Genomic DNA, 24292 nt, shown 5'->3' with positions numbered 1-24292 from the left:
AATTATTTTATTCAAAAATTATAAAATTACTTAAAATATCTAAAATAAATCAATTTAAATGGTTCTTACGTGTTATGTTTTTGAAATCATTTAGAAGTTGCAATGAGATTTACAAGTAAAAATTGAATAATCAGGGGTGACTCTAATAAATTGGTGACCTAAAATCAAATTCGAAAGGAAGCCTTAAATTTAAATATAAATTTTTTATTAAGTTTTTTATAGCTAATTATTTAATTTTTCTTGAGATATAGTACTCATAATTTGACAAACTTCTATACTCTTTTATAAAATGTTTATTCTATAAATAATATTCGATATATTTTTTAAAATATACTTATAACTTATTTTTTTGGAAAAAAAAACGAGGCCCCTCAAATTTCGAGAACTACGCCATTTGTTTTTTTTCTCTTCACAATTGTAGAGCCGCCCCTGTTTGAAGCAAAAATGTCTTAATGTTTTGATTTTACCATAAGTTTGAAGTTAATTTAAAGTGGCTAAATGGACAAAAATTATATAATTTGGCTATATAGCTTAAATAGTGGTCCTCAAATTGGTGATATATGCAATTTTTTCTTTTTTTTTCGTAAAAGAAATAAGATTTCTTGCCCACTTACCATTTGAATGGAAGTAAATATCAATCTCTTATATGTAAAAATAAAAAAATTTCATTAAAAAAATGAATTCATAAAGGTCCAAAAAATCATTTCCTCTTTTTTTTTTTTGGTTCAAAGAACAGATTTATAACAGTAATAACTTTTGTATAATTAGAAAAAAAATTCAACGTTTAACTCACTCATATATATATTGCAATTCTCAAGAATTAATATGTTTCTTTGATTCACTAAAAAAATTTAATCAAATTCTTTTACATGTTACAAACATCTTTAGCGTAGATATATAGTCATGCATGCATAATTTACTTCGGTTATTAAATAGTTGTGTAACTATTTTACACTTTAAACTGTTTTTGAATTTCATTCACGATATATCTCTATAAATGATTTTTTTACATATAAAAATTATTTTTAAAAAAGATTAAAATTTCGTATTGTGTCTTGAAATCCAGTTTTCAACACTAGGATAAAGTTTCACTTTATCCATGACATGATAACAATTATACGTATGGAGAATTACCAAGGAGTATATTTGAATTATACATTTTAACAAAATTTCCAAAAATAGCATATGGGGAAAGACCAATAAAACAAAGGGAAAATTGTATAAAATAGCAAACTAATAACCTAAATTAAATGGAATAGCTAGGGTTTGATTTAATTGTGCTCCATAGCGAACGTTGGCAAAAATTTACCGGGCGTCTCTCTCCCAGAAGTCTCGCTCGCCACTCTCCCATTCTCGCCTCTCTCGCTTTATACATAGAAGTGTATAATTTCTGTTTCTGTTTTGTATAAAGCGAGAGAAAATTGTATATACACATGCAAAAATGTATATCTTCGTGTTATACACTTAATTATATAATTTACAAACATTTTACTTCAAATATTGTAGAAAAAAAGACCAAAGAATTATACAATTGCAGTGAAATACAATTTTTTCTAGCTTTATACAACAAAAGTGTATATATTGTGTTTCTGTTTTTGTATAAAGCGAGAAAAACATATATCTTCTTGCTATACACTTATAATTATGCAATATACATACATTTTAATTCGATTCAACTGTATGCAAAGCTAACTATACAATTGCAGCGAAATAGGCCAGCGAATTATACAATTTAGGCCAACGAATTATACACTTTTATATGTATAGCGAATTATATAGTTTTTATGTTTGCTATGGAGCGCAATTATGCAAAGTTTGCTATATTATACAAATATGATTTTTTTTGTTTGCTATATGTGAAAGTTGCCCTAAAACAAATAACCTATGAAACTGAAAATATACATTAACATTAAAATTAAAATTGTAAAAGTAATAAATTAAGAATATCATTACTATTATCTAATTCACCTTATTTACCACAGCAACATAAATGTAGTGAGAAGTTAAAACACAAATAGAAAGATTATTCCTATTGATTTTCGGCTCTAAAAATAGTTTTCGATTACAAATAAATATGATAACGAATAGAAATATATTATAAGTTCAAATAATAATACACATTAAAGAATAAGAAATTTAGTGTGATCTCAAGAATAGAGTGTATACAAATCTTAAGGTAAAAAATCTATATATCATAGATTCATAACTCAAGTTAAAGATATTCCTTTCGTTTTATTTTATGTGGCACTTTTCGAATTTCGAGATACAAACACGTCTATCTTTGATTATAAATTTTTCATAGATCTTTTTCTAACATTTTATTAATTATTGTGACTTATACTACTTGTTACGCAGTTAACAAATAAGTATATAAATTTCATTTTTTAAAAAATGAAAAATTTCATGCATAAATTCGCGATCAAACTCAGATTGTTTCACTCTCAAAAAACAAGATATATTGTTTAAGGATGTTTATTACTTAAAAGTACATATCTTATATTTAATCTTTTTATTGGTGTAATACAATGTATAATATAAAAATTTATAAATTTATTAACATTATTTTAAATTAACTCACTCGAAAACAAAGTGTTTCGACCAAATTATAATATATACTAATTAAAACCATAATGCTTTAATGAAAAAAGCAATTGTCCCTCATCGGTAATGGAAAGCAAAATAGGAGAGTTTAAATATATAAATACTACTATTAATTGTTAAAAGGGTTAGAAAGAAGGACCGCTCGCTCGCTTTGACAAATGATCGAGAGATTATTTTTTGGACAAAATTTATTTTAATTATTTATTTAATTAATTAAATGGCCAAAAAGTATTTTTAATTAATTAGTTGATAACAGAAGTTAACCGAAATGTTTTCAACTTTTTAGTTAACCCGACCCGACTCTGATCCGCGCGCGTGATTCGTTTTAATTTTCGTTATATTTAAAATTCCGCCATGACTGTTCAGAAAGGTTGCAACTTTCAGGAACAGTCAATACCATTTGAAAGTTTGCAACCTTTCATTAATGGTCGTGTCAATTCTGAAAGGGTCGCAACCTTTCAGAATATATTCTTCTTGCCTATAAATACCACTCGGTCTTCAAAATATTTTCGAACGAATTTTCTGATCTTCCTTCTTCTTCTAAACACATTTTTCTTCGTGTACTTTCCTGCTGTGGATTGATTTGCTGACAGTAGAGTTTTTCGTATCTACACTCTAGTGATTAAGATCATTTTACCCTAGAAGGTTATATTCCAAATCAAACCTCGGATACTAGAGGGAAATAATTTCCTTAAGGGGACACTGTGAGTTCACTCTGACTTGATCTTCTTCCAAACTAAAAGATTGTTTCAGTTTCTGGTACGTTTGTTTTAACTATTTCCTGAAATAAATTTATGTTCATCTTGTTTACTTATTCGATAAATTTCAGCTACTTCGTATTTCTGAATAATTTATTACAATCAATAATTTCTGATTTTAACAACATAAATTGATGAACAGATGAAGATATGTAGATTGGTTTTATTTGAAACTATATCTATAATTTTATACGCAATAAATATTGAATTCATATGAATCGGATCTTAATATAACACTCTACATATCACGTCTGCAGCTGGCAATTTCTTTTTAGAAAAAATTTAAACGTGATTTTTTTCACTTTCTTTTTTAAAACATTGAATCTAACCCAAAAGAAATATATAATTGCATTAAAAAAACGACTAGTTAGTGGCTTTTATGAAACGAGCAATTTTGGGAACTTATTAATGTTTTATTTATTTTATTTTAGAGTTAATTAGAAGTGTACGTAGGACGGTTTGGTCGGTTTGATTTTAAGAATAATTTTCAAAATGTCAATATTTTAATATTTGATCGGACCTTTTATCAATATATTATGTTTATTAAAAATGTCAATTTTTTCTTTTGTTACTCTTCTCATTTATGTATTTTTTATTTGTTTGATTTGGAAAAAATATAATTATTTAATAATAGAAAAGAGGAAATCCAAGGGAGAGAATATCTTTCAAAAAGAATTCGCATGAGTTATAATTTCAAAAGTAATGGTATTTATTACAATATGTATGATATGCGTATTTGTATTCATTACGGTTTTCATTGTTTGAGTTTGTATATGACATTTGCATTTCTTTATTATTTGTATTCATTCTAATGTGTATTCCAAATGGATTTGTAATTATTTAAGAGCATATTTATATCCATACACTTAAGTAAACTCATATTCATTCAGAAAGGATACAATATCGATTTATATATATATTTTTCAAAAAAACATACATTCTTTCTTAAAATTTCAACAAAATTTGTATTCCAATCATCAAAACATACAAAGTTACAATCAAAATTCATACATATTTACAATCATATATATGTAATATCTATTAGGTATTCCAAAATCATATTACATTCCATGTCTAATTCATAAAACATCTACTAATTAAATATGATTCCAAATTATTTTGTATCCAAGCATCCAACATACAAAAAAAAATTCAAAACAATTTAATCATCCACTATGTAATATTTGTACATTCATATCAGTCGAATTCACTTTGATATCTCAATCGATTAAAATTTTATTCGCTAATGGAAACAATCGCAAGTCAGTCGAGTTCACTTCGACAAAGGTTGAAAATCTTTTGAATGATTTCTGAGATTTCGTAGAAAAATTGAAGAATTTGATTTGAAAAAGGCAAGGTTTAAGTTACTTGAAGATATGGAATAGAAGAAATCGTGAGAGAGAGAAGTCGGTAAGTTTTTTTTTTCTTTTCACTTGTAATGGAGTCAAAAAGTTGATTCAATTTGAGAAAGATAAATAAATTATACGAAGATATACTTTATTTGCTAAAATATTTATATTTTGACATTTTTAATAATTATTTAAAGTATGTATTTTTTTAATAAGTTTAGTAATCTCATATCAAATCAATGAAATATGAATAGTTTGTTATATGAGATAAGAATAATAATCAAATATATTAATTTTATCTTATATTTGATTTAAAGTTTTAACTAATTCAAAAAAAATTATACTAAAATAATAAAATTAGTTATTTATTAGTATAAAATAAATGAAATAACTAATGCAAACTAAGTATTGCTAACCTATGGATTATTGACAAGAAAGCAAGGATTACTAAAAACATATTGAACATATTTTTCTTATATATCAAGTTGATTCATCTATTAATGGGCAAATTAATAATATACGAGAAGTGAAATCACGTATGATAGATTCACAATCTACTCTTAATTAGCTTTTTCATTACATATGATGTGGAACATTATTAGTAACGGCGGATTCACATTGAAGATTTCGGATGCTCGAACATCCATTAATTATATACTGTATATATTTATATATAAATTTGAACAAATAGTATAAAATTAATTAGTGAGCATCCACGCAATAAGATATTATTTAGTGTAGTGTGTTTGTAGGTGCTCAGAGTTGTATATCGCATTGCTATCAATTTTCACTATGAATTTTTTAAAAAATTTAAAAACTAACTCTTCTTGAAACACCTATAATCTTAAAATCCCGAATTTATCGCTGATTATTAGTGTAATTATGTGGTGAAAAATTCTTATTTTTGATTCACATATGATATGATATGAAACTCAACTAAGACAAGAAATATAAAAACATGCACAAAATCAAGAAAGATTCAGAACTTTTTGGACTTTTATTAATTATTTGATTCCTATATATGCATTAAAAATATTGTCCAACTACAAAGTATATATACAATAATGAAAGTGAGGATCCTTAAAAAAATAATGGAAAAAACCCTTTCTCTCAAAATGACCAATTAAAAATAATGAACGTGGATTTGTACATTTTTCACATAAACAACACATTTTTGGTGTGGATTTTCAAAAAATATATATCTGGTCTTATTCTTTGTAGCTAGTGAATACAGAAGTTCTTTTTTTTTTCAAAATAGAGTTTCACTTCTTTTGCAGCGTCCAGGTTAACTTACGCGTATTTCAATTAATTTTATACAATATATATTTGTTATTGACATTTATCGACATTACTCTATCTAGTATCTATTAAAGCTAGAAAAGAGGAAAACTGCAGAAGTATCTCCCTAGACTATAAATGAAATTTCAGAGACACATTTTAACTAAACTAATGTGCTATTGCTCCTGAACTTATTTTTTTGAAATTTTGTGCACCCTTTTGGCTTACGTGACATTCAAATATCACCCACGCGTGTGTGGAGTCACGGAGTGCGCCACGTAAAACAAAAGGTGTATGAAATTACAAAAAAAATAAATCCAGGAGGGTAATAGGACTTTAGTTTAGTTAAAATGTGTCTCTGAGATTTCGATTATAGTCTAGGAGATATTATGCATTTTCCTCTAGAAAAGACGAAAAGATGTCTGTTGAAATTTAAACTTGAAACTTTATGGTGCTGATCAATTTCACGATTCATTAGTCACTAGGCCATCCCGACTTTTCGATGGGTTTCTCTCTCTTGTGGTCCACTTTTACAAAATTGTCAAGTAAGTATAGATATGTCTTGAGATCGTGACACATGGCAACATTCCCTTTGTTTATTATTTGTTGACATAAATCGTTGCTACTTAATCTAAGTTCTTTGCCTACCTCAGCATACACCCATTGGGTATCCTCCATGCACTTTTGTAGCCAGCTTGGCATACCCGTAGACGCCACGTGGCTTTCCGCCATGTCATCAATATCGTCGTCGATGACGAATCCCGGAACTTTTGTAATGGGATCGTCGGAGTTGACGATTCGGAGAATATTTGTATTATTTTTCTCTAATAGGCATCGAAAACTTTTGTTTCCAACTCTAGGCCCTCCAAATGATACAACACTCACTATGGGTGCGTTACTAAATTTTGTTGTAATATCACACGCTGTTAATGTTGCTAGGGCAGCACCAAGACTATGTCCTGTGATAGTTATACTTAATGGCTCATCATTATATTTATCAAGAATCTTACTAATTTCTTCTCTAATTGTGTCTTGCAAACTTTGGTCACATTGGGTGTTTGTTGTGTACAAGTTCAAGAGTCCACTTTGTACCATGGGTTGATCGTAATTTTCGTCGAACGTCGTCATGTCGTCTGGTAAGCAAGTCAATGTGGCGCGTAAATTCTCGAGCCATTCAGATGAGGTGGCGGTACCCCGATAAGCGATCACAATGTCGTGGCGTCCGAGCCTTGCGATCTCTTTTTCGTCGTCGCAGATGGCCACGTAACCGAACCAGCTTGATCGCGGGGACGCTAGGTTCGGGAACATCTTTTTAGTCCATCGTGGCATTTGGACCACGCACGTGGCACACAAGTTCTTGACCACCTTGTAACCGGTTTTGTCAAGTCCGCAGTCTGACAACATTGAACTCTTAGGATAAAGACATGTGGCGTAGGTAGGTGATGACATGTCAAAGTCAAAGCAACGATAGGCCGCCTCAACGAATTCCCCGTACCTCAAGATCTCCTTACGGAGATCATCATCAAGCGGATCAAGCAAGCCTTCCCAATTCTTAATCCCTTGAAATTCCATCCAACGGTCCCGGAGTCCAACCACTGCTCTGTCTGCCACACAAAAGTGGTTGGACCCTTGGTTCCACGAGCACGTAATCTTGAATCTACGAGCTCCGTGTTTACTCAATTTAAAGCACTTCGAAATAGGGAATACCAATCTCATATGTTGTTTGGTCATGAAAAGAATATTGCATTTTGATTTGCAAATATTTCCACTTGAGAGCCTCATTATTCTTTATGGAGAAATAATAATATTAGTGCATACACTTTCACATAGTTATATTTGAGCAATTTATAGTTTTCTCTCATATAGGAATATATATATATAAGTATTACTATAGTTGGGTGGGGACAAGACAAAATGTGTTTATATTACCAATAGAAAAAACGTTGCTAAAGGACTTATTTTGCAATTTGTATAAATGTATATATGGACTTAAGATTTTGAATTCAAGAAGGAAGAAAACATTTTCTAGACTCATTGTGTTTAACATGTCATGACATTTTTATAATTATAAGCGCACCATGTTATCAACGATACGTAGTGTAGTAGTGTAATGTTTAACATATCATGATACGTAATACTATTTGATCGAATGTACCTAGTAGGTGAGCGACTTACATGTTTCTATATAATATCGATCTGCAATAATTATCACCTTAAGTTATCAATTGTTAAAAATTATTTATCCACTATGTGGAGATTCCTTCACGCGATAACTCATTCTATATATTATGAGCAAAGCGCTTTCTTTTTTGCATTCAATATCTTAAGTTTAACGCATAAAATTAACTGTTAAATTAACAGACTAATTAACACCCCTCGTGAATGAATCCGAATTTCGATCCTATAATATTTTTCAACCATATGAAAAGGAAGACTAAATATAGTTGGTTCAAATCTTGAAATTGGTCAGCATTGAATAAAAATTGGCCTTCAAAATTTTGACACGTTGACCAACAAGAAAGTAAATTAAATAAGTACACTGAGTTGCGTGCCTCTTTAGTTCCAATCATACGGCGGCACGTGTAGTATCGTGTCTCCGTAATTCTTGAAGATATGATTCGCATAATCTGTTCAAGTTTACAAAGATCAATGAGTCGTTCGTTTATTAATTTATGAGGGATTTAGCGTGGCAAATGAGTTATTATTTGACCTGAATTCGAACGAGTTAAAATGGGCTAAAGAAATAAATTGGTTAATGTTTACTCCGTCTAACATAACATATCATTTTTATGTTTTTCGAACTTACATTTTATGTTTTCATCTAATATAAACGAAATGTATAAAATAATGTAGAATTTTTTGTTATTGCTCGTAATGTTTCAATTTTCTTTATGGTTCCCCACTCTGTGTCTAGAGTGCGCAATTCAAATTTTATCATAATGTTTCTAATTTATAAGTAAGTATTGACATTTTTTTTTGTTTTACCACCTGATGTTTGGTATTTGCATAAAACTTTAGATTTTCAATTTATTTACGAATTATAAAAACTCAATTTCCGTCCACAAAATTTCTCATATTTAAAATCCAAATTCAATATCCAATTGATTACCCAAAATTAGAAAATACCTTTATAAATATTATTTGATGAATGAAAAAAACATGTAAAGAATGAGATTTGTATAATTGGTAGGTTATCTATAGAACATCAATAATTTATGTTATGAGTTGTATTGACGTAACTTTTATCTCTTTCATGGACCAAAAAAAAAAAATTAGTACCTTACTCATTATTTATTATAATAATAGTATTCTATAATTAATTTTTTAAAAGAAAAAAATAGACAATTATTTATATGTAAAAAAACCTAATCAAGTGGTTGATTCAATATTTTCATAGTAAAATGGTGTGTTATTCATCATCAGGATACAAAAATTTATAATTTTATTAGGTTTTTAAAAATTGAATAAGAAAAAATTATTAAAATTTAATAAGAATAGATAACTGAGTCACGATTCGCCTTTAAATTTATTTTAGTTCGGCTTACGTAACTCTTTGATGGGTTACTATTTATTATATCAATGCCGTTCAAATTGATTCATCAGAAAGACATATTTTAAAAATATCTAGTTATTTGATATATTATATATAGTCATACTTTTTTCTAATAAATATTTATAAAATTACATAAAAACAAATGAAGCAATCTAAATTTTAGTAAGAACTAGACAAGTTAAATTATGACCGACTTTTTTATTTTTTAGAGTCCAATTCATTTCTAACCCAAATAATTTTTTAACAAAATCAAATGTATTTTGTACATAATTATGTTTCTTTTATGTGGGAAAATTCATGCATTGGTTGAATAAATAATTTTTGGGGAAAACTAAAATGATTGAAAATGATAGTGAAAGGCAATATATATACTTTAAATTATGAAGTGATTGTTACATTTTGTAAAACTTCAACTTATAATTTGCTCTCACAATGACAATTACATTTCAATTAATATATAAATTTTTATTTCACTATTTAAAAATATATTATATAATTATAATAATAATAATAAATAAAATTTAAAAAAATGTTAAAATCTAAATAAAAATAAGATTACTAATAATAACTAAATATTCATACGAATCTAAAATTGCTAGAATAGACCAATTTACTTCTAAATTGGATTTATCTATTGAACTAAATTTATATCTCTTTAATTTTTCACCTTTTTTTTTAATTATTGAATTGAAAATATAATAATTGATCTTTCACCACAAAGAGAAAAATTAATTAGCAATTGTTTTGGCTTATTTGGATATATAGATGTTTGCATAGGGAATATATACTCGAAAAACTTTTTTAAAACGTCAAATTCATCGATGATCCCATAAAATTGACATCAAATTTCATATAGATATTTTTAACTAGAGAATATTTATTTTCGAAATTTTTAATAATATTCTATTATGTTATTTTGCATATTATGTGTGTTACACTTACTTTAAGCGTGTAAAAGACATAATTTTATGATTTTTGAACTTTTTTATTTCTTTTTCTTCCTTCTCTCCTTCTCACACTTCCTTCACTATATATCATCACTTTGCCACCGTTGTATATTCAATATTTTCCACTCTTTGTTATTTCTTGACGTGGAAAATTAAATTAATAATATATATCAGCAAAAATAATCTAAGAAAGGATAAAAAAATATGTCTAGAGCAGATATTTCTTCATGATATCAAATTTTTTTATCTAATTTTTTTCATAGTTTCATTGCCGGAAAGTTTATCGAATTCTTCAAATGTTTGTTGGTATATTTTCACCTCTCTCTATTTGAGTTGATTTTTTTTTTCAGATTCAAGTTTTGAAACATTAATTTTCTACTTCTCAAAGCTTTTGACTTTTTCTATTTTGATGAACCAATTTCAAGTAAATTTATAAATAGATCTAATTTTATCATGGATAAAAATTTTTGGGATAATAGTATGATAGTTAAGTTATGGGTAATATAGTTAGATTATGAGTTTTACTTATGACCCAAATTAGTTATCTAGATTTTTCTTATATATATATATGCCACATGTCATTTTTTAATTCGCTACTTTGACACGTTATCGGCGAATGTAATACACACATCTTATATATTTGGTTGGTTGTCAAAAACGTTTCAATATAACACAACGTCCCCCTACTTAAGGTGTTTAAAATGAAACATGAATAAGGTCTACTTGAGATGTCCAAGTGAAAAAATTGATGTCAACTTTAGGTGACTACCGATGAGTTAGGCCTTCTTAAAAATATTTTACCATATACCCCCTCAATTTCAAAAAGAATGACCTCCTTTATTTTTCAGTTTGTTTAAAAAAGAATGACGATCTTTTTCTTTTTTTGGTAACATTTTTATTTCAACTTTCCACGTGGCATGTTTAAGACCACAAGATTCAAAAATCTTCTTTGTATTCTTAAACTCTATATCAAATCAAATCAGGTCATTCTTTGTGAAACGAATGGAGTATTACAATTAAAAGAGACTTTTTGAGGTTCTTACTTCGAATCTCAAAACACTATTCTACAAATCTTATTACTTATATTTACAAATGTTAAACCATATGGTAAAATATATTGAAATTTGTTTAGTGAGTATTTGTACATGAAATTAAATTTGTGGGACTTACCTTTCCCAATAAACACAAAAATATAGTCAAAAAAAATTTATTCAACTAAAATCCAGCCAATATGCCCAAAATTCTTAAAGATGAATTCAGATCAAATCTTTGATTAAAGTAAAGAATATATGATGATATTTGAGTCTAGATTTGATATATAAATTGAAAGCCAAGAAGTCTAACGATGTTATTATTTATTTATTTTTTTAACGATGTTATTTTGAATTAGTGGCTAAGACAGAATAAATTTCATGCAACGATTATAAGAAAAAATCTCACATATATTCACTCAAACGGATCGAATTTTCCCTAAATATCGAGTTTTGAGCGGATTGGGAGGTATTACCCAAGGAAAGAGAAAAGGATACTTTCGAATAAGGAATAATAAATAAATGGAAACAAGATAAAATCTTGTATCAAAACGAGTTTTGGCATCACCAGAAGAATCGACCAATAATTTTTCTGACCGGATGAACTATTAGAAGAAAATAGAGAAAAAAAATTGAGTAAAATCACGAACTAATCATTAAGTAGATACAAATAGATGCAAATTCTGACAAGATCCAACGATGACCAAATACCTTCATAAAAATCCAAACCATAGAAAGATAGAACATAGCTAAAAAAAAAAAGAACATATTAAAGAGAGGAGATGAATAGATGAGAGGTAGTTACAAGTTTTCATGTATTTTTGGACTCTTAACTACCACTTGTTTTTTCCTTTGTGTTTCTAGGTCTTATTAATAAAGTAGTTGTTGACCAACCAAAGTTGTGGAAAGAAGCGTTAATTAACGACGGATTCAGAATCTTAACTAAATCGAAATTAAAAAAAAATAGTAAAAAATTTGAAAATGAAATCTCAAAATAATTTTTGAATCCCTTAAAATAAACCAGCTCGCAAATCCAACCTTTTATATCGTGTTCAAGAAATTCATCAAACACTTTACATACACATAAAATATTTTTAAAAAGTTACCTTATATACATACATACATATATATATATATATATTTATTTGCTGAACAACTTCACATCTGATTGTTAGTGCTCTTTTATTCTTAATCAAAAGACTCATGTTCGAATCCCTTTGAATATGAAATCATCTTTATTAAGGAATACTTTATTTCAAACATAAAACTTTTTAACGTAAAATTTAAATTTTATCAAATTTTCATGGAGATATCAGATATCCAATTTAAAAAATATATATAATGATCAATGTGGATGCATTACTGTGGACTGTGCCGCAATATGGTCGGAAAAACAAATGAGTTATAATACATTGTTTATTTTACTCGTTTATACTTCCTCTAATACTTGGTCAACATGGTCAATCTTTATTTAATGTTGACTATTGACTTGTCAATATTATTTCTAGGCTAAAGAGGTTGTATCGGACAATTATGGATTTTTGAGTTTTCGTCATTGATTACTGATAGTTTTTATGTTTGATAATTGTAATGTTTGGATTAGTTTATGTATATTAAAATTAATTTTACGAGATATTTATTGATATCTCTCATCAGATATCAATAATAATTATCAGATTGTTCTACAATGTACAGACAAATAGAAAAGAAATTACCAATTGTTTATGTCTTTGCTAGTTGAACATGTGTAGGATTTAATCATACGACTTATTGCGACTAATACATGCTTTTCCCGTTTCATAAAGAATGATCTAGTTTGACTTGGCACGAAGTTGAAGAAAATAAAGAAGACTTTTGATCATGCGGTCCTAAATTAAAGTTATGTCAAACGACAAATTGTTCTTTCATCTTGTGGCCTTAAATATGTCATGTGAAAAGTTGTTACAAAGAAAAAAACATTCTTTTTTAAACCGACTAAAATGGAAAGGAGCTCATTCTTTTTGAGACGAAAAAAGTAAAACTAAAGAAGATGACATATTTTAAGTGGTTAATCAACTATCCATGTAATGGATATTTGAGAATGCGCACTAAAATTCTTTTAAAATCTGAGCCCGAACATATGTGGTCTAATAAGGACACTTTAATTATTATGTGTTCACGTGCTCAATATCGAAATAAATTACAAATTTAAATGTCTAAATAAAATTAAAAAAATGATTGGTAAATTCTTCATAAATTTTTATACCAGTAATTTATCTAAATAATATGTACAACATTACTATACATATATAAAGTTAATATATACAATATTTTTTTCTAATACATATACACTCCACCAAACGATTTCCTATCATCGTGACATATTCTTATGATGATCATATGAATGTCATGATTATGACATATTCAAAACTACTATAGTTTCAAAAAGGTATTTTTTTCATAGGCTTACCAAAAATTCAATCATTATTTTTTTTTCTTCTTTCTCATGATTCATTCCCAAACACCATATTTTATAAAAACAAACTACAGAATAAAGTCCTCCACCAAACGTTTTTCAAGTTATTGATAATGTATACACATTTTGTCCCCACTAAACCATATAATAAAAAAAAAATCTATCCAATAAACACTTAAATCCACCGTCCACCTCAATTATTTCTGTCATATAATATTATATATATTCTTCCTAAGAAAAGTCTCCCTTCTACCCCATGTTTGGATTTGTAGATTTTATGCGGATTCGATTGAATTTAGTAGATTTTAATTTATATAATGTATTTTTATTAACATTAATAATAATAATATATTCAGTGAAATGTCATTAAGTGAGATCTGGAGATGATGGAATATACGTAGACCTTATTATTGTATCGTAAAAATGGAGAAATTGTTTCTAACATATATTATATTTGTATTACTAAATTCATTAAATATGTATATATATTAAATTTAGAACGTAAGCTAATTATTGTTAGTATAATATTTATAACGTAAAAAATTGAAATTCTAGCTTCATCTCGGCTCGACCCCACCATGCACCTACAATAAAGCGATTGGGATTGGGAACAACTATAAATAGCCCTCATTTGAGTGCAGCCAAAATGTAATAGTTAAGTGAAAAGTGTATGAATTAATATTATTACTTAACAAGAGCCTCAATCATCCATATTCCAAGAATCTTGTAAAAACTACATACACCTTTCACATATCATGATGAGGCTCTCAAGTGGAAATAATCTCAAAACAAATTGTAACATTGTTTTCACCAAACAACATATGGAGTTGGTACTCCCTATTTCAAAGTGTTCTACATTGAGTAAACGAGTCGTAGCTCGTAGCTTCAAGATCACGAACTCGGGGTTGGGCCACTGCTCTGTTGGACACAGAGCAGTGGTCGGACTCCGGGACCGTTGGATGGAATTTCAAGGGATCAAGAATTGGGAAGGGTTGCTTGATCCACTTGATGATGATCTCCGTAAGGAGATCTTGAGGTACGGGGAATTCGTTGAGGCAGCCTATCGTTGCTTCGACTTTGACATGTCATCACCCACGTACGCCACATGTCTTTATCCTAAGAGTTCAATGCTGACAGACTCTGGACTGGACAAGACCGGCTATAAGGTGATCAAGAACTTGTACGCCACGTGTGTGGTCCAAATGCCACGATGGACTAAAAAGACGTTCCCAAACCTAGCGTCTCCGCGATCCAGCTGGATCGGTTACGTGGCCGTTTGCGACGACGAAAAAGAGATCACTAGGCTTGGGCGTCGCGACGTGGTGATCGCTTATCGGGGTACCGCCACCTCATCTGAATGGCTCGAGAATTTTCGCGCCACGTTAACTTGCTTACCAGACGACATGACGACGTTCGACGAAAACTACGATCAACCCATGGTACAAAGTGGACTCTTGAACTTGTACACAACAAACACCCAATGTGACCAAAGTTTGCAAGACACAATTAGAGAAGAAATTAGCAAGATTCTTGATAAATATAATGATGAGCCATTAAGTATAACTATCACAGGACATAGTCTTGGTGCTGCCCTAGCAACATTAACAGCGTGTGATATTACAACAAAATTTAGTAACGCACCCATAGTAAGTGTTGTATCATTTGGAGGGCCTAGAGTTGGAAACAAAAGTTTTCGATGCCTATTAGAGAAAAATGGTACAAATATTCTCCGAATCGTCAACTCTGACGATCCCATTACAAAAGTTCCGGGATTCGTCATCGACGACGATATTGATGACATGGCGGAAAGCCACGTGGCGTCTACGGGTATGCCAAGTTGGCTACAAAAGTTCATGGAGGATACCCAATGGGTGTATGCTGAGGTTGGCAAGGAACTTAGATTAAGTAGTAAAGGGGATATTGCCACGTGTCATGATCTCAAGACATATTTAGACTTAGTAAACAATTATGAAAATGATACATCATTAGCATGAAAAACAACAAACTTTTTGTACTAGGTACATGAATAGGAATAAGAATAGAAATAATAGGAATAAGAATAGAAATAAAAATAGGACCACAATATTCTAGAAAATATGTATATTGCAATGTGACAAAGATGTACAAAGTCAATTGTTTTTGTTTCTTTCTAATCTTTTATATCATTATTTAATTGCTTTTCGTGTTGATTTCTAAAAAAGTACCACTTTAATATTTGATATGCATGTGTCGATATGTAAAAAATCCAAGCAACAAAGACTATCATTATCTATAATGTATACTTAATGATTAGGTGATAAAAATTAAAGTGCTCTAGATTTTTCTTGAGTTATATGTGTACTTTTTTCCGTTTCAGAATAAGTTTTGCCTTAGCTTATTTCATGTTTATTAAGAAAATAAATAAATATAGTTTACTAAGTTTTGCTTATTCATTAGATATATTTTTTAAAAGGATAGAGATTAACTCCATCGATCTTCACTTCATGCAAAGTTCTACTTCTTCCTTTTCTTTCATTAGATAATTGAGCTCAGTTTCCATCTTCTTTATCTTAAAGAATAGAAGCGAGATTTCATAATGAAGGAAGATCGAGGCGAAGCCTATTTATACATCATCATAGTTTAGCCTGGCTACTGCTTTCACATGGCAGAAACCATCATAGCGGAAGGAGTATGACGCTTTTATACACTCATATCTCGATTGAATTAACAATTAAAATTGCAAAAAATAAAATTTTATAGATTGATGGCAGGGATGAACCCATGTGTACGCCTAACGGCCACCCCTTAATGGCACTAATAAGAACACACGACACATAGGTAAAGGAATGTGCGTATTAATTTATTAGACAATATTAAAAAGAAATAGTTCTTTAATATGAGGGTTTATATACAATATAATTGAAAATAATTAGTACTATTTTGTGTTGAATTTCTAAAGTAACATTTATTTTTAGATAACTTTTGTTAACGTAAGCGATATTTATTTTAAAATATTTTTTATTAAAATAACATTTATTTTGAAAAAAAAAATGGGATTGCTTTACTATTATTGTCCTTTGTTAAAAGTCAAGACTAATTTAGTGTACAACAAATGCTTACCTAATGAAGTACGTATAAGAAAGACAATAAATACATTTTATCCAAAGACAATGAATTGCTTGCTAGCTATTTGTTGGATATCTACATCAAAAATAAAGGAACAATATTATTTTATAAATCTTAAGAAAAATTATGGATGGTGTAAATAAGTGTGTCGTTATGTTTAGTTGGTTAAAAAAAATATTCTTTCATAAAATAAATTCATTAAAAAGAGGATAACATTTTTGTTAATGAAATGAGGAAAAGAGTTGGGAAAAAAATAAGGTTCATAAGTGACTTTACACATTAAAGTAAATACATCCTTAATGACCTCTATTCCTGATGTGAACGGACACTTTTTCGTTGTTTCGTTCACGCCTTCTAACTCATCTCACCCTAAACTCGTTTCCCCACCACCCTCACATCCTACCCCTCCCCATCTCACATTGTACTTTTGTACGTTATAACCAAGTAAATAACTAACACGATTTGTGATGAGAAGGTTTGAGATCTTTTGACACGTCTAACTAAATATTTTAGATTCACGCTTTCTAAAATAAAAATAAAATTGTTATGATCGTCTTCGTCTCTTTTAACTATAAGCCTTGTACTAGTGATCATTTAAATTTAATATGATTTTAATTATTCAAATAGCAGTCATCGAATGGAAAACCAAATAAATCAATAAATTTTTAAAAAATATTTTTAAAATATTATGCTTTTACTTATGTATAAAAAAAACATTATTTTTTTCATGAAAATATTTTACCTGAAAATCATTCTACAGAAATTACAATTTGAGATGATATGTAAATGAGATGAGCAGTTTGATCTTATTGTTGATATGTAATCCAAATTGACTCGTAAAATCGTGACAAAAACTTAACAAAAATGAATGTGGCAAACATTGTCTTTGACATTGATATTCAATACATTAGGCATGAGGCAAAAGAGTTTGGCACATTTAATTAAATTGCCAAGAAAAGGAGACACAACTAATGACGTGTGTGGGAGTAGTGGGCTTGACGGTTAGTGGCGGAGCCAGGTAAGACCTAGAGAATTTATCCGAATCTTTTTTTATAAAAAAATATATGATTTCTATATGATTAGAATTATTTCATGCGTCTACATATATACACTACTAAAAAATAACTATTGTCTCATTAAAATTTTCCATTGAAAAATATATTCATAGGCTATTTTCACGAATATTCCTAATGAATCAATGGGAGAAAAAACGTTATTTCAATGAGAATTTATTTTTCATCGTGTATCTTTTTAATGCGCTGGTTTGATAGTGATGTAATGGGAAAATTATGTTTATAGTAAAATAAGTTCTATTGGTTCATGGAAAAACCAATGTTCTTGGTAGTGATACAATAGATGTTGAATCTCGTTTTGTCTTTTTTGTATGTGTATTTATTTTTTTTATATTTTGAAATTTGTTACTAAAAATTTTGACTCTGTCACGAGTACGCGAGCAACACACCTTGACATGCCAAACACATTGGTGGTTACCAAATCCATGTCATGCACAAGTCAAGCCGCAATTGGATGCATGGTTGAGCTTTGTGGCGGTTTGTGTTTAGGTAGATTGTGGGTATTATATCACACCAAAATTATATATATATATATATATATATATATATATATATATATATATTCTGTGTGTGTATGTATATATGAATGTATGTATGTATGTATGTGTTGGATACTACTAGTCTCTTTGTCATAATTTATTGACATATTTTGAATTTCGAGATTTAAACAAGTTTATATTAAATCGTAAATTTTTTTGATATATTATAAATATTTTAAATTATCAATTATTGAGACTTAAAGTACTTTTTACGTAGTTTACAGATATATACATTTCATTTTTTAAAAAAAATAAATAACAATTTCATGAATAATTTCTCGATCAAATTAATAATTTAACTCTCAGGAAGCAAAATGTGTCACACAAATTGAGATGGAAGAGTACTTTATTATCCTTTGTTTTGAGTACAAAAAAATTGAGTCACCGAAGAGAATTCTTACTAATTAAAGGGAGGTATTCTTTTCGTGGAGATGTGAACTCAACACTTGTCTGTTTGTTGAGTTATATTTTACGAATTGGTCATTGTATTTTAGAGAGAACAATTCATAAAGACTATTGCTAGACCGATAAAAAAAAATTTGTTGTTGTAGTGAGGTTAAATTTCATTAAAGAGAGCATGATTTTCGCCCCTTAGCCTAAAGATAAATATTTTCTTCATTTTATTTTCAATTGTAATTTGAACTTTGTAAACTTCACCAACTGCTTAAAAGAGGAAAAAATTGAGTGACAACAGTTAGCTCGCGTTTGAACATGCATTATGAAGCGATGATTTTAAATCAAGATTTGAACATGGATGAAGAAATTGTTTGTATCATGTAAAAGAATTATATCATAGAATAAGTAGTTACTACTATTATTGACTAACTTATTTACAAAGAATGATGTGCACATTCGATAAGATTATATACAGATTAAGGAAATTTCGATAGTTTTAACAACTAATTGGGATTTCATGTTTATGAAGAAAAAAAACTTATAAGAAAATCTCGATAGTTTTCACAATTAATTGGGATTTCATGTTTATGAAGAAAAAAGACTTATAAGAAAATTTGAATTGCATATCCAGACAAAACTTTAACTTCAAATCACAATTTTATTTCGCACGTACATAATGTACACGAGTTGATACAATCCTTATGCATTTGCAAAAGCAATGGTGAAGCAAAGCAAATATACAAACTAGAAAATGCAAAATGGGAAGAGAAGGAATCGAGTCCCTTTCCCATTCCATGAAATTGCTCGGATAGTAAACATCAAAACCTAATTCAGTCTTAACATTATAAATTTTTCGAATCATCAACGAAACAAAAAGATGTAAGAATACTGAAAAAATGACCTTTATTTCTCAAAGTAAATTGAACATCTATCCTTGTGAATATTTATTTTTATAATAAATACAATATCACTTTATTGCAAGAGTACCAATGATATCTTATGTTGCTGCATTTTTCTAAATGTTTATTTCATTTCAAATAAGTTTAAATAAAAAAATTCTATTATATTATTAGCTTAAAAGAACGAGTTTAATATTTTATTTGTCTCTAATCATTTACCGTAATTATTCAATACAAGTCTTCGAATTTGTGAGTTATAATTGACAAATGACACATATCAATATTTACGAATATTATATTATAAAATATCGAAATAGATTTAATGAGTATTTTTTGTACGTTTCGATGAGCACAAAAATATAGTCAAAAGAAAAACTAGTTGACCAAACCACTGCCAGTATGCATAGAATTCTTAAATATTCAAAATTCAAATCAAAATCTTTGATAAAAGTAAAAAGAATTCTATGATGATATTAGAGTCTAGATTCGAAATATACGTGCAAAGCCATGATGGATATGGTTGTTAAACTTTGATTCAGTAGCGAAGATAGAAATTTTATTATAAAAATTTAAAAAAAAAGATTTATCTTGTATATTCATCGAAGCGGATGGACATTCCCATGTGATATATCGATCAAGTTTTGAGTAGACGGAACCATTTGACGATAACGAGATACCTTCATAGAAAGCCAAACAATTGGAAGCAGGGGCGGAGCTACTTTGTACGAAGGGGTTCATCCGAATCCTTTTTGGTTAAAATAATTTTATAGATATATATAATAGATGTCGAACCCCCTTCGATACTTCATATGTCTATTTCTATAAATTTTTTAATCACCTTATTGAAAATCCTGGCACTGCCTCTGATTGAAAAATTATATGTGTAGCAAGATTAAAAATTGACTATATTGAGTATATATTTAATTTTATACACTCTTAAATTAATATAACAGAGAAAAAAACGCACATCTTTTATCAAACTTTTGACTCCACCATCTTTATTAAATAATATTTTATCTTTAATATAAATTTTTTTCATACGAATTCAGATTAAATCATCTCGATATCAATATAATTTTTTTTTCATGAATACTACCAATATGGACTGTGCCACAATATGGTCGGAAAACAAATGAAATGGTATAATATATAGTTTATTTTACTCGTTTTCTAATACTTCCTATAGTTTTTATTATGTCAAAATCATTATGCCTAGAATGTTGTCTGCTGACTTGTTAATACTTCCGATTGGTGGAATAGTTTTCTGTCGGAAAATTATGAATTTTTGAGTTTTCGCCATTAATTATTAATTATTAATATATATATATTTAAGTGTCTGTTAAATAATAATTAGGTTAAATACATTAAATATGTTATTTCATTTAATTATAATATATATAAGTTTCAATTTCAAACATGTTTGCAATTTTTCCTTTTCGGGATATTATCATGTGGTGCACGCAACACGATTAATTTTACGAGATAATTGTGATCACCTCCCACCAATAATAAGTATTAGTTAACTCTGTTCACTAAGACTCTATTAAATATATGTGAAGTCAAGTTATAATTGAGATTAATGCATATAACTAAAGGAGATATATTTCAAGTGGTTAACTAATAATCTATGTAACGCACGCTGAAGAATATCTATAAAAAGAATTTCAAAATTTGAGTTCGAAATGTCTACTAGGAACATTTAATTGTCATGTTCTAACTCGATCGAAACATATCATAATTCAAATATCTAAATAAAATTGAGACAACAATATCAATGTAATCTGTAGTTTTTTAATATATATTTCCTTTTTCGATCTATCAAAGAATGAATGTATACACTTTGTTATATTAAAAAAAAAATTAATACCCTTTTTAAGTCTCTTATTTCATATTTATTTAATTTAATAATGACATGTTCTTATGATCATCATGACATATTAAAGATTATGTTTTTAAAAGTTATTTTTATCATAAGTACAAAAATTAAAATTTTCTTTTATAATTTAAATTTTATTATCTCGAATACTGCGATAAAAAAATAGAAAAAATAAATCCTAAGACCAACGTTTTTTAATTTGATAATATAATACCTATATTATAAAACTTAATGCACCGTCCGCCTTCAAATATTTTCTATAAATATAAATTATAATATATAGTCTTTGACAAATAGTGACATGACATTGATATTCTAAGACACTAAACAAACACAACTATGACGTGTGGGGGTGCAGTGTCTTGACTAGGAATCAACGATTTATTCTAATATTTTTTTTGACTAAAAAGTATATTATATCTATATTTCTATTTTTTTTTATTATTTTTCAATTAATTGAAACTTTCAATTGACTATTTCAAAGATATTTTAATTGAATATGTGAGAAATGTAAAAATGTTTAGTCCAGTATTTTAATTGAAATTTATCATGTTTTTTTTTACTGAACTGGTTCGATAAAAATGAAATGTGAATCATATTATATATATAATTTTTTAATGATTTGTATGTAGCTAATGTTGAACATATGTTTAATATTTTTAAATATTTATCTTTTCATATTTTAAACTTCATAATAAAAATTTTGATTAGGTCACTATTTAGAAGCGCGCTAGTTTCATAGACATCAACATAGTTAAACTCATTGATAGTTACTAGACTATATTGTGTTCTAGATTTAGGTGACATGAATTTTGAAATGTTTTGAATGGCTAAAGCATTTTTGGATTTGATTGTCAAGTAAATTACATAAAATTATTGTGTCTAAGTGTGGACCAAGTTAAATGTCTTATATATGTATGGTAAGTGTCAAAGAGTGAGACTCTATATATATATATATATATATATATATTGTTGTGCGGAATTTGAGATAATACGAGAAAATATAAACGCAAAAAACAAGACAACAGTTTACGTGGTTCACCAATAAATTGGCTACGTCCACGGGAAGAGAGGGAGCAGTTTTTATTATGGAGAGGCAAAAACAGAATTACAGAATAGGGTTTCCCATAGCGTCTATATATAGTGCTAAGCTACGCCCTAACAGGCTTGGGCCCAACATACAGAATCAACAGAAAATTAAGGGCCCAATACAACAACATTGTATACCGTCGGGCCGGGGGCGTCTCCGCCCCCCCGGACCCCCAGGCCAGGGGGCGCGTCGCCCCCCTGGACCCCCCGACTCGCTGACCGGGCAGCGAGACCCCCGTCCTTTCTGTTTGTAGCGGGTCCGATTCAAGGCATTCAACATATATATATATATATATATATCCTTTACATTACATGTAATAAATGTGGATTAGAAAACTTCGGCTTGTGTTTATACATGTGATATAAGAAAATGATTTTAAATTAACGTTAACTTGTATTTGAGATCGTGATTTTAAAATTTATGATAGGAAATTGATGCATAAGTTTATGTTTTATAAGAATAAAAACTCAGATTTTAACTTTTGCAAAAATAAATAAAAAGCTCATACTAGCTCGGTATGAAGAGAATGTTTCTACTACGTGAGAAAACTATAATAATAAATAAGAATAACTAGCTATTGTATTGACTAGTGATTCTATTAAAATTAATATTATGTGTATTTGGAGATTTATAATTATAAGCGTTTATTTATTAAAAATTAGGAAAATATTATGTGATTCGATAATGCGATTTCTTAGATTGTTCTGATATTTTATTTATGAACTATAATTAATTTATTTGGCAGAAGTGTAAAAAATTAGAAAAAATTTAATATGAAATTTTCATATTTTAATTTAAAATTCTAAATGGCAGATACAAAACTTTTATTTAAGATGGTATGTCCCCCTTGGATTAATATTAAATGTTCATTATTTCTATTTTCTCACAAAATTTTAATGTGTGACGACTTTTAAATTTTTTTCATTTTTATTTTTACTTTAACTATTTTTGCTATTTTATCATTTTATTTATTTATGGGAAAAGGGTCTGATATACCCCTCAATTTTGTCAGTTAGAGTTGATATACCCCTCGTTATAAAAGTGGCTCATATATACCCCTACTTGTAAACAAATGGCCCACATATACCCTTTTCCTCTAACGGAAATGAAAAAAAAATAATTTTAATCTAAATTTTTATTATTTTTTTCTAAAAAGTATAATCCCGTATGAGTAACTTTAATCCTTGTCAAACATATTTTTTTTTACTTTTTTTTGTTTTAATGACTAATTTATAATTATTATTTTGAAAATCAAATTTATTTATGTTTCACTAATATTCTTGTAAAACTTATTATAGATGACCAAATTTTTTCTTCGAATACGAAATTAAATTACAATACC

The 24292-nt window shown here is 28.3% G+C and overlaps 2 protein-coding genes across 2 annotated transcripts; one reads left to right on the top strand and one right to left on the bottom strand.

Annotated features, from left to right (window-relative positions):
- Nucleotides 1–6460: 6460 nt before the first annotated feature.
- LOC101243895 (phospholipase A(1) DAD1, chloroplastic-like) lies at nt 6461–7573 on the bottom strand. The gene has a single exon (XM_004240158.5). The coding sequence runs from the start codon at nt 7556–7558 to the stop codon at nt 6461–6463; it is 1098 nt and encodes a 365-aa protein (XP_004240206.5). The 5' UTR covers nt 7559–7573.
- Nucleotides 7574–14649: 7076 nt separating this feature from the next.
- Nucleotides 14650–16038, top strand: LOC101244190 (phospholipase A(1) DAD1, chloroplastic-like). Its single transcript, XM_004240159.5, has one exon. It carries the CDS (start codon nt 14728–14730, stop codon nt 15964–15966), a length of 1239 nt encoding a protein of 412 aa, XP_004240207.2. The 5' UTR covers nt 14650–14727; the 3' UTR covers nt 15967–16038.
- Nucleotides 16039–24292: the final 8254 nt, after the last annotated feature.

Source organism: Solanum lycopersicum, chromosome 5 (genome assembly GCF_036512215.1).
Source record: "Solanum lycopersicum chromosome 5, SLM_r2.1".
NCBI lineage: Eukaryota > Viridiplantae > Streptophyta > Magnoliopsida > Solanales > Solanaceae > Solanum > Solanum lycopersicum.
Note: the sequence above shows the minus strand (reverse complement) of the source record. Positions and strands in the feature narration are given on the sequence as shown.